At 40.7% G+C, this 16,500-nt stretch overlaps 1 protein-coding gene across 1 annotated transcript in view; it reads right to left on the bottom strand.

Annotated features, from left to right (window-relative positions):
* Positions 1-16,500, bottom strand: part of Ush2a (usherin) — a 696,795-nt gene that overhangs the window by 115,328 nt on the left and 564,967 nt on the right. The window contains exon 55 of the mRNA XM_051148119.1: positions 6,460-6,567. Within this exon, the coding sequence (XP_051004076.1) occupies positions 6,460-6,567 (108 nt within the window). The remainder of the gene's footprint in view (positions 1-6,459; positions 6,568-16,500) is intronic.

Here is a 16,500-nt window from a genome sequence, read left to right as displayed (position 1 = left end):
GGCACCAGATAAACCACCCTACTCTGTATAGTACTGGGCAGATCCAAGGCAGTTCAAGGGAAGAGCAGACAGAGGGAAGAGAACCAATCTCTGATGCCAGGATGGGGTAACTCGGTGCAAGTATTGGGGTGAAAATCAGAAGGTAAGCTTCAGTAGCTATTTTGACTATCAGAAATGAACACTGATGTGAGATTTGTTTTAAATTAATCTTGAGATTTGTATATTATTATCCACTTCTATAAAGTTTCTGCAAATGTCCATTAACTTAAAAATTCCCGATACTTATCGCGGGTAGGCTTCAAAACATCTGTTGACGAAAGCCACTTCTGTATGGGTTCCTCATGTCACGGATGCTGTGGTTTGTAGAGTATTTAGCTACTGGCTAATTTACTTACTCATTCGCACTTCCACATGACCTGGTATGCCCTTCTGTGTCAGGCACTGGTCATGTGGGGATAAAAACATCCTTATTCTGCTAGGAAGTCAATGTGCCACGGTAAATATAGATTTCACGCTATACCGTCGTATAGTACACTCCACTCCACTCCACTCCACTCCACTATACACACCATAGTACACTATACACTATACACACCATAGTACACTATACACTATACATACCATAGTACACTATACACTATACACACCATAGTACACTATACACTATACATACCATAGTACACGATACACTATACACACCATAGTACACTATACACTAACACACCATAGTACACATACACTATACACACCATAGTACACTATAACTATACACACCATAGTACACTATACACTATACACACCATAGTACACTATACACTATACACACCATAGTACACTATACACTATACACACCATAGTACACTATACACTATACATACCATAGTACACTATACACTATACATACCATAGTACACTATACACTATACAATACCATAGTACACTATACACTATACCACCATAGTACACTATACACTATACATCCATAGTACACTATACACTATACACACCATAGTACACTATACACTATACATACCATAGTACAACTAGACACTATCACACCATAGTACACTATACACTATACACACCATAGTACACTATACACTATACAGACCATAGTACACTATACACTATACATACCATAGTACACTATACACTATACATACCATAGTACACTATACACTATACAACACCATAGTACACTATACACTATCACACCATAGTACACACTATACACTATACACACCATAGTACACTATACACTATACACACCATAGTACACTATACACTATACATACCATAGTACACTATACACTATACACACCATAGTACACTATACACTATACATACCATAGTACACTATACACTATACACACCATAGTACACTATACACTATACATACCATAGTACACTATACACTATACACACCATAGTACACTATACACTATACATACCATAGTACACTATACACTATACACACCATAGTACACTATACACTATACACACCATAGTACACTATACACTATACACACCATAGTACACTATACACTATACACACCATAGTAACACTATACACTATACACACCATAGTACACTATACACTATACATACCATAGTACACTATACACTATACATACCATAGTACACTATACACTATACACACCATAGTAACCTATACACTATACATACATAGTACACTATACACTATACACACCATAGTAACACTATACACTACATACCATAGTACACTATACACTATACACACCATAGTAACACTATACACTATACATACCATAGTACACTATACACTATACACACCATAGTACACTATACACTGTACACACCATAGTACACTATACACTATACACACCATAGTACACTATACACTATACATACCATAGTACACTATACACTATACATACCATAGTACACTATACACTATACATACCATAGTACACTATACACTATACATACCATAGTACACTATACACTATACATACCATAGTACACTATACACTATACACACCATAGTACACTATACACTATACATACCATAGTACACTATACACTATACACACCATAGTACACTATACATATACACACCATAGTACAACTATACACTATACATACCATAGTACACTATACACTATACACACCATAGTACACTATCACTATACACACCATAGTACACTATACACTATACACACCATAGTACACTATACACTATACACACCATAGTACACTATAAACTATACACACCATAGTACACTATACACTATACATACCATAGTACACTATACACTATACACAACCATAGTAACTTACACTATACACACCATAGTACACTATACACTATACATACCATAGTACACTATACACTATACATACCATAGTACACTATACACTATACACACCATAGTACACTATACACTATACACACCATAGTACACTATACACTATACACACCATAGTACACTATACACTATACATACCATAGTACACTATACACTATACACACCATAGTACACTATACACTATACACACCATAGTACACTATACACTATACAACACCATAGTACACTATACACTATACTACCATAGTACACTATACACTATACACACCATAGTAACTATACACTATACACACCATAGTACACTATACACTATACATACCATAGTACACATACACATACAACACCATAGTACACTATACACTATACATACCATAGTACACTATACACTATACACACCATAGTACACTATACACTATACACACCTAGTACACTATACCTATACATACCATAGTACACTATACACTAACACACCATAGTACACACTATAACTATACACACCATAGTACACATACACTATACACACCATAGTACACTATACACTATACATACCATAGTACACTATACACTATACACACCATAGTACACTATACACTATACACACCATAGTACACTATACACTATACATACCATAGTACACTATACACTATACATACCATAGTACACTATACACTATACATACCATAGTACAACGCAGTACGAGTGCTGCTTAAAGAGAAGTATGCGGGCTGGGAGAGCACTCAGGGTAGGAGGCTTGCCTCAGACTTGGGGTGAGATCGGGAGAGGTAGGAAGGAGGTATTCCCAGGGGCTCTAAGGGGAGCCATGTGAGCTATGTAGAACAGGAGTTAACTGGTGGAAGACACAGGAGCAGCACATAAAGTCCAGGTCTTACAGAAACGAGAGAGACGTAGGAAGGTGGATACTGAGATATGACTTCCCATTTCATGGTGTGCGGTCAAGACCACCAGGTTAGCAGAGGTAAAACTCCAGGCATCTGTTTGCTTTACAAAGATGATAAGAACTTGTTTCCCTGGAATGAAATTAGGTGTTTGGGAGACGGCTAACACAAGAGATATCCTTTTTGACACGGGGGGGTGGGGGAAGAATCAAAGGGGGAAATTAAGAAAACTGAAAACTAGCTACCAAAGAGAGACCTAGTTAGGATAAGATGGAGAAATTAGAAATTAGAAGGATGTAAACAAAGGTATGGGTAGGAGGGATGAAAAAGAAGGAGGAACAGGGAAAAAAACTCTTTAAGATTTATAATACGCAAGATTATGAAGAATGATGCATTATGTTCAAAGAAGATGGAAGGTTAGTAACAGTGGGTTGGGTGGGGGAGAGAGAACTGAGCAGTGACAACGGAAGGACAGGATGAGAGCACAGTGGATGCACAGACCTTGTACCTGTGAGTGAATCTCTGTAAGGGCTCAGCCTCTGGCAAATCTTAACTTTCAAAAGGGCTAGGGCTGGTACCCAAGATCTAGAGTGATGTGTACTGAGCACAGGAAGAGTCCAGAGGGGCATCAGTAAGCCAAAAGCAGGAAAGAAGGATCGGGAATGAGCTCAAGACAGGCTGAGTGGCTTCCTCTTTTCTTTCCTCCAACATCGATGCTCGCATGACTCCACTCTACAATGAGCTGGCATTGCTGGGCCAGCAGCGCTTCTGAGAAAATAGGGAAATAAGGCGATCCAGACTGTTCTCACTACTTGCTAAGAGGGCCACAATCTTCCATGAGGATAAGATTGTAAAGAAGTGTGTCCAGTTATTCCTGAGGCCACACTGTGCATTAAGACTTTATGTTTAAATATAAATAAGGACAAGATGAGAAGAGCCAAGGTGGTTGTGAATTTTAATTTTCTTCATATGCATTCTCATATCTTAGACCTTCAAACTATGTCTGACTTACTGCAAATGTGGCATTTTGTAATAAACTGAACTTGGGTTAGTAATCTAAAAGTTTAATTTTTAAAATTATGCATACATGTATGTATGTGTATGTGCATATGTATATGTGTACATTAGTACAAGTGCCATTGGAGGCCAGAAAAGTTAGATCCCCTGATTTGAGTAGCCTCGCATATATGCTGGGAACTGAACTCAGGCCCTCTAGAAGAAGAGTAAATGCCTGTAACTACTGAGCCATCTCTCCAGACCCTGGGCTAGTAAATTAAAAGGATACCTTTGTCTCTACTTTGTAATAGTATACCGATCTTAATGGCATTGGTGATTGGTCCCTTTGTGGCTTTAAGCTAAGCACTGGGGTTGTATCGATTTCATGTGTGGGTTATCCACGAATGTACATACACAGCCAGAGGATGGATCTAAAGCTATGTTGCTTCCCAGAGGAAAACCTTATTTCTTTGCACAGTCATTTGCGGTGAGGGAATATCTCATAACATTAAAAAAAAAACAAAACAAAACAAACAAACAAACAAAAAAAAAACCAAAAAACAAAAAACTGAAGCCAGCTCTTACATCACATTCCCTGGTATCATTTAAAGTTGCTGTTTTCAAGTCAAAATCTACACCCTTTCCAGAAATCTTATAAGGGGAAGTGGGAAAATAAGTTCATTTACAAAGCCCCAACAACTTAAGAATATGGATTTGGTGAATAAACCAATACCAGAGACCCCTAACTTTCTCAGGCTTCAGTTTTAGCCTCTTTGGAGACTCCCCCCCCCCATTATCGTCACGGTATCCATCTGATGGTTTACCTTTCCAGAAAACCCTCTGCTGCTATCTTCCTTTCAAAGGAACACCAAGCTCTCTGACACGAAGCGTTCTTTATATAAAGAACATCATTAGTGAACTCCAAGAGAGGAGCCATATGCCCCATATGTGGAATTTTCCATTTTATTCCCCATTTACTGGTAGGGAGTTTAGGCCTAATGTTCCAAGGTACAACAGTCCTTTCAGTAGAAAAGTAATGGCTAAGTGGTCCAGGTCTCTAACATGGCAATGGACATCACACTCCTCTTCAGGCAGTTGTGTAGGCTTTGATTTCTCCAGATTGACAAATAGTAGGTTACTGCCACAGGCTACTGAGCATATTTTCTTCCATAAAGTAAATGACATCACACACTCCAGGTCCCAAACCACAGGAGCTCATTGTCGTCACAGAGCTGATATTGCCAGATTTCCTTCTTCATGTGTATTTATCATTAGAAATGAGTGGAGTCGGCTGTGTGCATTTTACACATAAAGTGTGAACTCTGGAGAATCCTTTTATGAACAGAAGGCCTTACTCCAACCAGTGTGATTTTATTTTGCACTTCACCATCCCCACAATATTTAAATTATTCCCCACATTTTGAGGTTAAGCAAAATGATGCCTCCACAGATCTCCCGCCACAGGTTCCCTTCTCTCTGTGTGGAGGAATTTCAGGCATAAATAATGAAGACTGAACTGCTGTATTAAGGAATTAGGATTTTTAAATTTACAGACATTACCAATTTGTCTTCTAAAGAGGGGAGAATCTCTCTGTATACTCCCTCAAGTAGCCTGGTGGTATAGCACACCCACTGTGTGTGTGTGTGTGTGTGTGTTTGTTTGTGTGTGTGTGTGTGTGTGTGTGTGTGACAGAGAGAGAGAGAGAGAGAGAGAGAGAGAGAGAGAGAGAGAGAGAGAGAGAGAGAGAGAGAGTCCCTGTTTTTGAGGTCTATCTGTTTCAGTGATAGGTTTTAATATCTCTCCCAGATTATATTTTTTCATATGCACCTGGTAATTATATCACCATTCTGTTTAGTTGCAATTTCTTGAAGGCAGTGGCTATTTTCATCAGTGTTAACAGTGGACTTGGTACTCCTTAGATATTAATTGATTTAATGCTTGAGTTTTTGAGGTGTTTCACATCCAAGTTTGTATTTTTTTTTCCTTATAAAAAAGCAAGTCTCAATAACTTAGTGAGTTTCAAGTAATTTACTGTAATTTACTATACTGTAAGCGTACAGGTTACCTTGTAGAAGGCGGAGACATTGAAATTACTATTTTACTTCATCCTAAAATTTTTATCCTTTCTGCCTTGTTTGTTATGAAAGAGTTTATAAAGCTAATTAAAATAGCGCATACAAACTTTTTCTTCAAACCACACATATGTCCGCGTTACCTTGAGGGGCAGCCTGCAGAGTCTGCCCTACAGAGGGCTCACTGGAAACGCATCCGGCAGAGGTACAAGCAGCGACTGTGAAGCTGTAGTTGGTGTACGGCTGGAGACCTGGGAAGAGCCAAGAGGGAGTAAGGCACAGCTTGACAGGGTTGGTCATTAGTCATTAGGCACGGGAAGCTACTTGCGGAGTTGGAGGTGTGCTCTGCAAACATGCAAGACCTTCCTTCAAAACCCAGGCTTCATGTTCATGGGAATGGAAGACAGCCTTACAAGGGGCAAGCAAGCTCCCATCAATGGTCTTGACTCTCTGGAAATATAGTCTTCCTACACACTTGTATGGATCAAAAGTTCCTGAATGCTAAGCCATGGGGGTACTTTAACATTCACAGACAAATACAATTCATCCCTCTCAGATCTCTCCTACAAGATGTGACTGAACACTGTCCCACTCACTGCACAGAACATTGCACACTCTGAATAGCTCGTCCCATCTCTAAGAGCACCAGTCTGTTTGAAAGTCCTCCCTTGTAGTGTGGTGAAACATTCCTGTCCCTTCAACCCTTGGGGACCCAAAGAACAAATCTAATTTCCTTTCCACATTACTTGTTCTTTAAATATTTGTAGACAGTTATCAAATCCCCCCGAGTTTTCTCTTCTCTGGATTAGCCACCCCAGCCAGTCCCTGTAACTGCTTCTCGCATGAAGGGGGCAGAAGACATTTGAAAAGAAGGTTAGGTGCATCGCTGTCTAGACTGAAGCCATGTTCAGTTCTTATTAACACCAACACTTTAAGAAAAAAAAAAAACCAAACAAAAAACAACCGAAACCCCAAGACCACTGCGCTTCTTCCCCAGGTATGTTCATGGGCACCACTGTGCGTTTGTGTTGGATGCATTGCTTTTGTCTTTACACATAGGTTGAGGACACTTCAATGAGGACAAAGCACTTATTTACTTCTTTTGCATGTATAAAAGAATATGGCTCAGTAACTCCCCGGTAAGGCCTCGGAGGGAACAAAGAATGACTTGATCTATTTATGACAGAAGTTGTCCATGGTTATATGTCACTGCTCTGTGGCTGATGACCTTGGCCAAGTTACCTAGCTTCTCTTTGCCTTGGTCTACTGATCTGTAAAATGGGGAATCACCATAGCATGTAGCTCATATGAGAAGATGAGACAGGATGGCAGGTAGTATTTTATATCAGCAGGGGTAACATTAAGGTTCTGCAGCATTCAGCATGAAGTATATTGAGGATTACAACGTCTTTCTTTGATTCTTGAGAAAATTTAAACAATACCAAAGCGTTTTTAAAATAAATAAATAAATAAAAAACCTAGGGCTATGTCAGCAGTCAGGTTATTAAGCTGATTTAGAACACCTACTCTGTGGCTACTATGTATGTCTTCCACCCAGTTTCAGCTACATTCTTTGTAAATTTTATACATTTGGTGGCATGATTCTTCTTCCAGATTTGTTCCCATGTCACTCTGTCACTTCATAGAGATTATTGCCTGAGCGCTACATTTGCTTTTTACAGATTTCTACCACTCCAAACGATACACTGGTTCCTTTTCATCCTCAAATAATTTTCTCCTTGCACAGCCCTCTGTATTTCGGATGCAGTGGGGGTATTTTCCTTGTCTTTTTTGCTGTGGCATAACCTGCTGAAAGAGCCAAGACTTTGCTTTGCCTAGTGGCGTACCCTCCCAGTAGTGAGAGCACACAGTAGGTGCTTGCCAAATGAATGGAGGAGTTGGCCCTCGGGCTCACTCAGAACTAGAGCCCTGGTTTGAGTTCTCTGAAGGAACAGTGGCCGGAGGCAGCTGGAGCTCTTGGGCATCCGTTCTCAGGGCCTTTGGTGTTTCCTTATGGATTTAGCAATAAGATGCAGCTACTTATTTGATTATAATCTTTCATTTGGTGGCTGGGGGAGGATTTACATAATTTTGATATTTACACCATTTTTAGATGTGGACTATGACTCAAGATCTAAGCGATTCCTAAATCATATAGGTTTAATAAAAGCTAACAGGAAGATGCTAAAGCAATAAAACCTAAGAACTCAGAGAAAATAAAAAGGAACATCCAAGAGCGAAATCCAGAGGTCACAATAGGAAGCTGGTTTAACCCTGCAATGTAGCCTTTGTAGCGCACTTTTGAAATAGTTCAGCTGAAGCAGCTTCTTTCTTTCTTTTCTTAAAGATTTATTATTGTTTTATGTACACAGTGTTCTGTCTGCATATGTGCCTGCATGCCAGAAGGCGGCACTAGACCTTGTTATAGATGGTTATAAGGCACCGTGTGGTTGCTGGGAATTGAACATGGGACCTCTGGAAGAGCAACCAGTGCTGTTAACCTCTGAGCCATCTCTCCAGCCCTGGATCAGTTTCTTTCTTGTTAGAGTACACATTCTCTGCAAATAGGGATGACAACCTTAAGTGGTTTTTGGCCTCCCCTCACTCACAGTGCCTGTTGTTTCATGAGCTCAGTGCTAGTTTACGTTAGTTCGAAGAACAGCTCCATGAACAAACATGGCGGGGGTAAAGGCTATGAGATGTGACGTCTATCAAAGTGTGACCCTACCAAACAGGTCCTTTCTTATGGTTCCATAAGCACTGTCTGCCTGCAGTATCTACTTAGCTTTTTTGTATATTCTTGGTTTGTGAAGTATTTGTTAAATAATAATGAAATCAATGTAATGTGTGAGTAGTGAAGTTTATTATTTTTCTTTTTAGATGCAAGTATGGAAGGCAAAAGATGAAACATATAGGGCTGAAGGGATGGATCAAAAATTAGGAGCACTGCGGCTCTCCTAGTTCAATTCCTAGCACCTATTGTAGACAGCTCACAACTTAAACTCCAGCTCTAGGCAGGTCCAATATATATTTATCACTGGACATCTCCGTGCACAAACACACACAGACACTATATTTAAAAATAAGATAAATCTGTATTTTTAAAGAAGTAAGGAGTTATTCGTAGGCAGCTTATACAGCGTTTTCTAGGAAATCTGAAGAAAAAAAAAGCTAGCCCCGCCTGTTTTTCTCCTCTTGTGTTTGGCTTGTCTAGGTTTAGACGAGCAGCAGGTGCTGGAGACAATTGCCGAGCAGATATTAGAAGATAAAACATACACAGAGAGCTGTGCCAAATTTGACGAGACAAGCAGAGTGTTTGTAACACTGATAGAGGTTGGGAAAAAAATTCACGACCCTGAAGGGGGAACTGTCATTTCTTTCTGATACAGCAAGTCCAGAGAACGGTCTCATGAACAAACCTTATCAATAAGTGGTGCTGGGAAAACGGGGGCATTTGGATGATTGAACCTTGACTCCGATCTCTTACCCTGGAGATAAACCAATTCCAAATAGGCTGTTTAGGAATAAAAGGATCATGACTTCTCACAGGTCAGAGGGCACCATCAAGAGAAGTCCGGGAAGGAACCCAAGCGGGAGCATCAGGCAGGAGAGCATGGAGGAGGGCTGCTGTTTTGTTTGTTGCCTTTCTTACATAGCCCAGGGCAACCTGCCCAGAGATGGCCCCGCCCACAGACGTCAGCCCTCTAATAACCGCCTCACCACAGGTCAGTCTGATAGAGGCAAGTCCTCTGTCGAGAGTCCCCCTCGTGGGTATGTCTAAGCTTGTGTCGAGATGACAAAAACCATGGCAAGGACCAAAGCCCTAAAACGTGAAAAGTCCATACTCAGAAGCTCCTAGAAGCAAATGCAAGGGGGTGGGGGGGACACTTGAGCATGTTGGAGTGAGTGATGCTGCACTGGTTCTAACCTCAAAGCACAGAAAACAAAGCAATTATGGGCAGACTGAGTCTCGTGCCTCTTCAAACAGCTCAAAAAACAACCAACAATGTGAAGAGACAGCTTTGTCTGGAATGGAAGAATGGAAGAACATTCTTGTCAGCCTTTCATCTGACAAGAGCTCACTATCTAGAACACATGAGGAACTAAAAATTAACAATGAAAGCAAAAAAAAAAAAAATCTAATTATGCTGGGCAAATGATTTAGGTGGAAACAATTCCAGGGAAATATGAATAGCCAACAGGAAAATGCTCAGCATTGTTATCCATTATGGAAACACACATCAAACCTACAGCTAGACCATAGCACTCTAGTCAGAATGGCTATTATAAAAGAAAATAGAAAACACTGATGAGATGTAGAAACAAGTTAGGTGGTGGCAGCGCATGCCCTTAATCCCAGCACTCAGGAGGCAGAGGCAGAAGGATCTCTGTGAGTTTAAGGCTAGCCTGGTCTACAGAGTGAGTCCAGGACAGCAAAGGCTACACACACAGAAACCCTGTCTTGAAAAACCAAAGAGGTGAGAGAGAGAGAGAGAGAGAGAGAGAGAGAGAGAGAGAGAGAGAGAGAGAGAGAGAGAGAGAGAGAAAAGAAATGATGTTTGGTATGTACATAATTACTGCAACTATAGAAAAAAAAAAACAGACTGATCAATCATATGATCCAGCCATCCTATTACTGGGCACACACATGCATACATGCACACACGCATACATGCATGCATGGAGAAGATAAATTCAGAATGTGGAAGAGCCACCTGTGCTTGGAAATTTTTTTGTAGTCTTTAAAGTGGTCAAGACATGGAATCAATTTACATGCTCACCAGTGAGTGACTGGATAGAGAAAATATGTTTACCTCATATAATGGAATGTTACTCATCCATGAAGAAGAATAAAAGTCTGCTATTTGAATCCCAAATAGATGGAACTAGAAAACATGGTATGTGAAATATATGAAATAGGAACACTGAGTGTTCACTTTCATATATGTACATAAATAAAAAAAAAGTTGCCCTAAGTGTAAAATAATCATTATTTGAAGTCAGAATATAGTGGGATTGAATAAAAGAAGATGGATGTTATCAGTGCACACTATAGGCAAGGACTGAAATATTACACTAAGCACCATTACTATATAGATCATTACACATTAAAATAAAACCATAGTACGTATTAGCACTAAGACGTGGTAAACATAACAGCGGTCTTGTGATACTTGTTGTTGCTTCCAAGACCTAAAGCAAAGTAACGAACCATTTGCAGACCAGAGTCCTCATGGTAAATGAAGGACTGATGAAGAGCCAGAAAAGGCTGGGTGGAAGTCAGGGCCACAGGAGACATCACAGAGAATGGTGGGTGGTCTCAGTCTATCTACTTCCTGGGCAGCTTGTCCTCAGTGCTTGGCCCTGCGCTTGCTGTGTGGGTATGCATAAAGGGTTGTACGAGTTAAATGGAGGAAACACACAGGTTTGTTTCCACTGATGGTTGCCAGGATGCCACACAGTTTCACAGGGCCCATTTCAGATCCTTGTTCAGAGAGAACCTCTGATTTTCCTTGGAGGAGGCAGTCCTTTGTTCATCATCAGGATTTAAGCCTTGTTTTGTGTTGGCTCCACATGAGCTGAGAAGTAGACAGAAGAAATACCCAGGCACAGAGTTCCATACTGGGCACGTGTGCTGGCAGCTCAGAATTGAGTGTGTGACAGCAAGTAACAAAAAGTCAGATTATGGGCACTGACTCCTGTGTTAGCCTCTGGGATGTCCCTTCTCATTCCATAGAGTTTCAGATGAGAGATGAGCTCAGAAATAAAGAAATACAGCATGCTGAAATGTCTTTGGCAGCCTGGGATGAGCCACGCCTAAAGTCAGCAGGCAAAGTTCCATTTTCTGGAGCTATGAAATGTCCACCTGCCAAGAGTACTTGCTTGAGACACTGAGCTTGCTTGAGACACTGAAGCATACTAGTAGGTTTAAGATGACCAATGCTATTTATCCACATACAGGGACATGTTATACATGAGACCACATATGTTACACATGGGTGCCAAAGCAGATGCTATTCCTGCCTTCCGTGTGCTTTGCCTCTATGTAAGACATAGAGATTTAACAATGTTGGTAATCTATTATAACCATCTATTATGATCATGAAGAATTTTGCCCTGAATATTCCCCACATAGGGGTTGTTATTCATATTTTGTGGACAGCAAAGCTGAAGCTCAAAGAACAGAGTGAAGGGGCTGGTCAGATCAGAGCCGGGCAAACCTGAACTCCATTTCTAAGTACGATGTTCTTGCATCATAGAAAGCCTATGGCTAGAGGACTTCGAGTCCACTGGTGATGGCCTTTCCCTCTGATGATTAAACACAAAGGCAGAAGAATGGTAGAAAACACTGCAACAGCTCCTTTAGACGTACTATTTTGGACAATAACTCTAATTGTATGCATTTTGGTTGCCCTTCAAATGAAAGAAATATGTTGAATGGATGGAGCTCAAACAGAAAAGAAGAATCAGAACTCAGTGTTGTTTCCGGAGTTTCTCTGCTTTTGATTGACCTCCACACCAGAAATAAACTTTGGAGGGATTGCAATCATAATCAAGGGAATTTGTTATGAAATTACATGACTAGTGCCAGTGGAAGCTGGTGAAGGCACTTACTGCCAAGCCTAATGACCTGGGTGTGATTGCTAGAACCATGGTGAAAGGAGAGAGTTGTCTTTTACGGGTCATCCTCTGGTTTCCATGTGCACTTTAAGGCATATGTGTGGTCACATGCATGCACACACACACATAAATACATACAATAAAAATATAGGTGACATAACTAAAGTATTATTGTTTATTAATCATTGTTCTTTCTTTGGCTTCTATGGGTGTTATCAGATTCAGGGCGCCGTTGAATGCCTGTCCCTGTCTGTTCATTTCACAGATCGTGTCCTGACCACAGAGAGTGGAGGAAGCTGTACAGGATCACAGACATCAGAAAGTGCCGCAGCTTGAACGGCTGGACTGAGTATGGTAGATCAGAGCTGTGGAGTCAGGGACGCTAGTCCTATAAGGAGAGTGGTGATTTAGGCAGCTCAAAGCCCCGAGAAAGATCCAGTAAAATAAAACACCCAAATGGTGCTTGTATTTTGGGTATTATCACACGTCACGTGCAGAGACAGGGAGGACAGCATGGCTGTTAGAAGCCCAGAGATCCCAATTAGACCATTTGGCTTCTGATAGTTACCAACCTATTAAGCAAGTCCAGAATTGAGACATTTTTATCCTTCATCCACCTCAGTTTCACACCTGAAGCTACAGCTCTGATTGGTTATCTGCCACGTATAGCTACAGATGAACTCAAAGACACTATCCCTAAATGCATCATCCTTACTACGTTTTAGATCTTGTATTTGTTTTTGCACAATCAAGAGGGCTGTTTTAAATGGTCTGTAATGAAGCATAAGCTGCCACTGGGCATGGGTGATTTACATGTACCCAGTGACCTTTCCTATCAAAGACTTAGTAGAACTCAATAAAATCTACACATTTCAATAGGATTTGCTGTCATTTTAAGCGAGCCCCTATTGGTAGTCCTTAAACTGAGATATATATGTGAAATATTAGCAACAGGCAGTGAAAGGGCACACCAATTGAAAACTACTCATGAATTGATCAGGAGGAGAGGAGGAAATAAAGAGACGTCTCAAAGGAGCCATTCTAACTGTAACTTAATCCCAAAGCCGAAGAGAAGAGGGAGAAAAGAAAACATCATTCAACTACCCAATATTGAATGAGAAGAGTAGGGAACAGCACTGCAGAGCAGAGAAAGGCAAGAGCCGGGAGACAAAGCAGGCATTTAATAGCTCAGAATAGCAAAGAACAGGAGAGCGAGTAAGTCTGTGAATTTCCCTACAGGGAATCATGTTGTCTTTGAAAGGAAAGGGGCATCGTATAACCAAACTCATTATAACCCCACATCCAACTCACATTATGTTCCAGAGTAATGTGTGTCAAAAAGGGACTTAAAAAAAGCACACCGATGGTTCATAAAAATATGATTTGGCAAAGAAAACCCATGTCGGTGTCAGTTACATTTCTGATGCTCTCTAGAGTGAACAGCTGGCTTCTGGTTCTTAATCCCCAGACACGCTGTCAGGAAAAGGCATTACGACTTCAGATAGGAAGCCACTCCAAAGCATGCAGCCAATGATACTGTAATGCTATCTGCTCTTTCCCAAGGAGTTTTCAAATGTGTGGTGTGTCGTTCTGAAGGCTGAGCGGATGGGTTAGGAGGTGTTCTGGTGTAGAATGACTCCAGATAACAATAATGTCAACATATTTTAAAAAAATCTTGGCTGGGCATGGTACAGCACGCTCTTGATCCCAGTACTAAATAGGTAGGAGTAGTTATGTATCTGTGAGTTCTAGGCCAGTCTGGTCTACATAGCCAGTTTCTAGTCAGCCAGGGCTACACAATGAGATCCTGTCTCAGAAACCAAAACCAAAACCAAAAGCTAAAAATGAAAATCAAATCAAATCAAATCAAAACAAAACAAAACAAAAAAAACTTGAAGAATTTGGAAAGTTCACACAGGTAATGTTTATTCTGATATAAACATTGTCTAGTGTGTACATTTGTTGGAAGATCATGGTAAGTATAGTTGGTTAAATTATGTTTTGATGGTACTGGGATTGAGCCCAGAGCTTCCAGCATGCTGCTTGTGGCTCTAAAACTCAGCTATAGGCCCAGCTCTTTGTTTATGTATTAAAACAGGGCCTCCCTCAAGTTTTTATATGTCCAGCTATTCAAACGCATGGATCACACAGAGAGTGAGGCTAGAGCCACTGAGATATAAAACATGATGGATTAGTGACCGTGTAGGCATTGACTGGAGTACCTGGGATTTAGGGAGAAGTTTTGTATTCCTTAGAAATCTAGACAGTTCTTGACTATGGTTCTTTGGGCTTATTACTACAGCTTCTAGAAGACTTAAAAGAAAGGAAATGAAAGCTGGGTGTGGTGGCACACACCTTTAATCCCAGGACTCAGGAGGCAGAGGCAGGCAGATCGCTGTGAGTTCGAGGCCAGCCTGGTCTACAAAGTGAGTCCAGGATGGCCAAGGCTACACAGAGAAACCCTGTCTCGAAAAACCAACAACAACAACAACAACAACAACAAAAAAAAAAAAAAAAAAAAAAAAAAAAAGAAAGGAAATGAAAAGCTGATGTTATATTATCTATTTTTTTCAACCAGGTACCAAATAAGTTTTCCTCAGCTTTGGGAAAATGGCAGTGGAGTCAACCTTCCATGTTTATTACAGGCCCAACACTCATCGGTCGGTGCACAGTGCACAGGGGAAATGTAACCATAGCACGACACATGACTGCAGCATGGGGAAGCTGCTGACAGCTCTGGGGACACAGTCACAGTCCTAGTTTTCTTTGGCTCTCGTCAATAAAAGAGGTTGCTGTCAGTCTGTGTCGCTAGCTATCAGGATGGTTGTGAGGTGTGGGCAGACCTAGTCAGAGCCCCACACTTCTGAGATTGCCATTTTATTCACTCTTCTGTTCTCACTGCCTTGAAATTCTCAGTATTTTTTGAACAAGGAGGCCTGAATTTTCCACTTTGTAATGGGCTTTTTTTTTTTTTTTTTTTAAGGTTACATAGCCTCTCCTGCCTTAGATGCAGATGTGTTTAATGGTGGGACCTTTATCTACAATCAAACCAGATATTAGCGTTTGGTTTTCTATGCAACATTTATTAATTCAAGAAACATATTTTTGGGAGGCTGTAGATGGAGCTCTTGAGCACTTGCTTGGCACGGTGGGGCGCTTCTGTAACCCCAGCACTGGGGAAGTGGGGCAGGAGGATCAGACGCCCAAGGCCACCCTCAGCTATGTAGCAATGTTGAGGCCAGCTTGGCCTACATACATGAGACCCTGTCTCAAAAATTAAAAAAAAAAAAAAGTGAATATTTTTAATATGTGAATTACTGCGTACCCAGGAAAAACAGGCAACAGGAAGCTATTTTCTCTGTCCTTAAAAAAGATTACCTGCTAGTTGGGGCATAAACAAACAAAATGTTATTTATTTGATTTCTCCTCCTCCTCCCTGTTGCCCTGTATGTAGGTGTGTGTGTGTGTGTGTGCGTGTGTGTCCACAGCACATGGCTGGAAGTCAAAGGACAACCTCCGGTGTCAGTCCTCACCTTTTACCTTATTTGAGACAGGGCCTCTTG

The sequence above is a fragment of the Acomys russatus genome, chromosome 6, assembly GCF_903995435.1.
Source record: "Acomys russatus chromosome 6, mAcoRus1.1, whole genome shotgun sequence".
Classification (NCBI taxonomy): Eukaryota; Metazoa; Chordata; class Mammalia; order Rodentia; family Muridae; genus Acomys; species Acomys russatus.
This window is presented reverse-complemented; position numbering and strand designations above follow the sequence as displayed.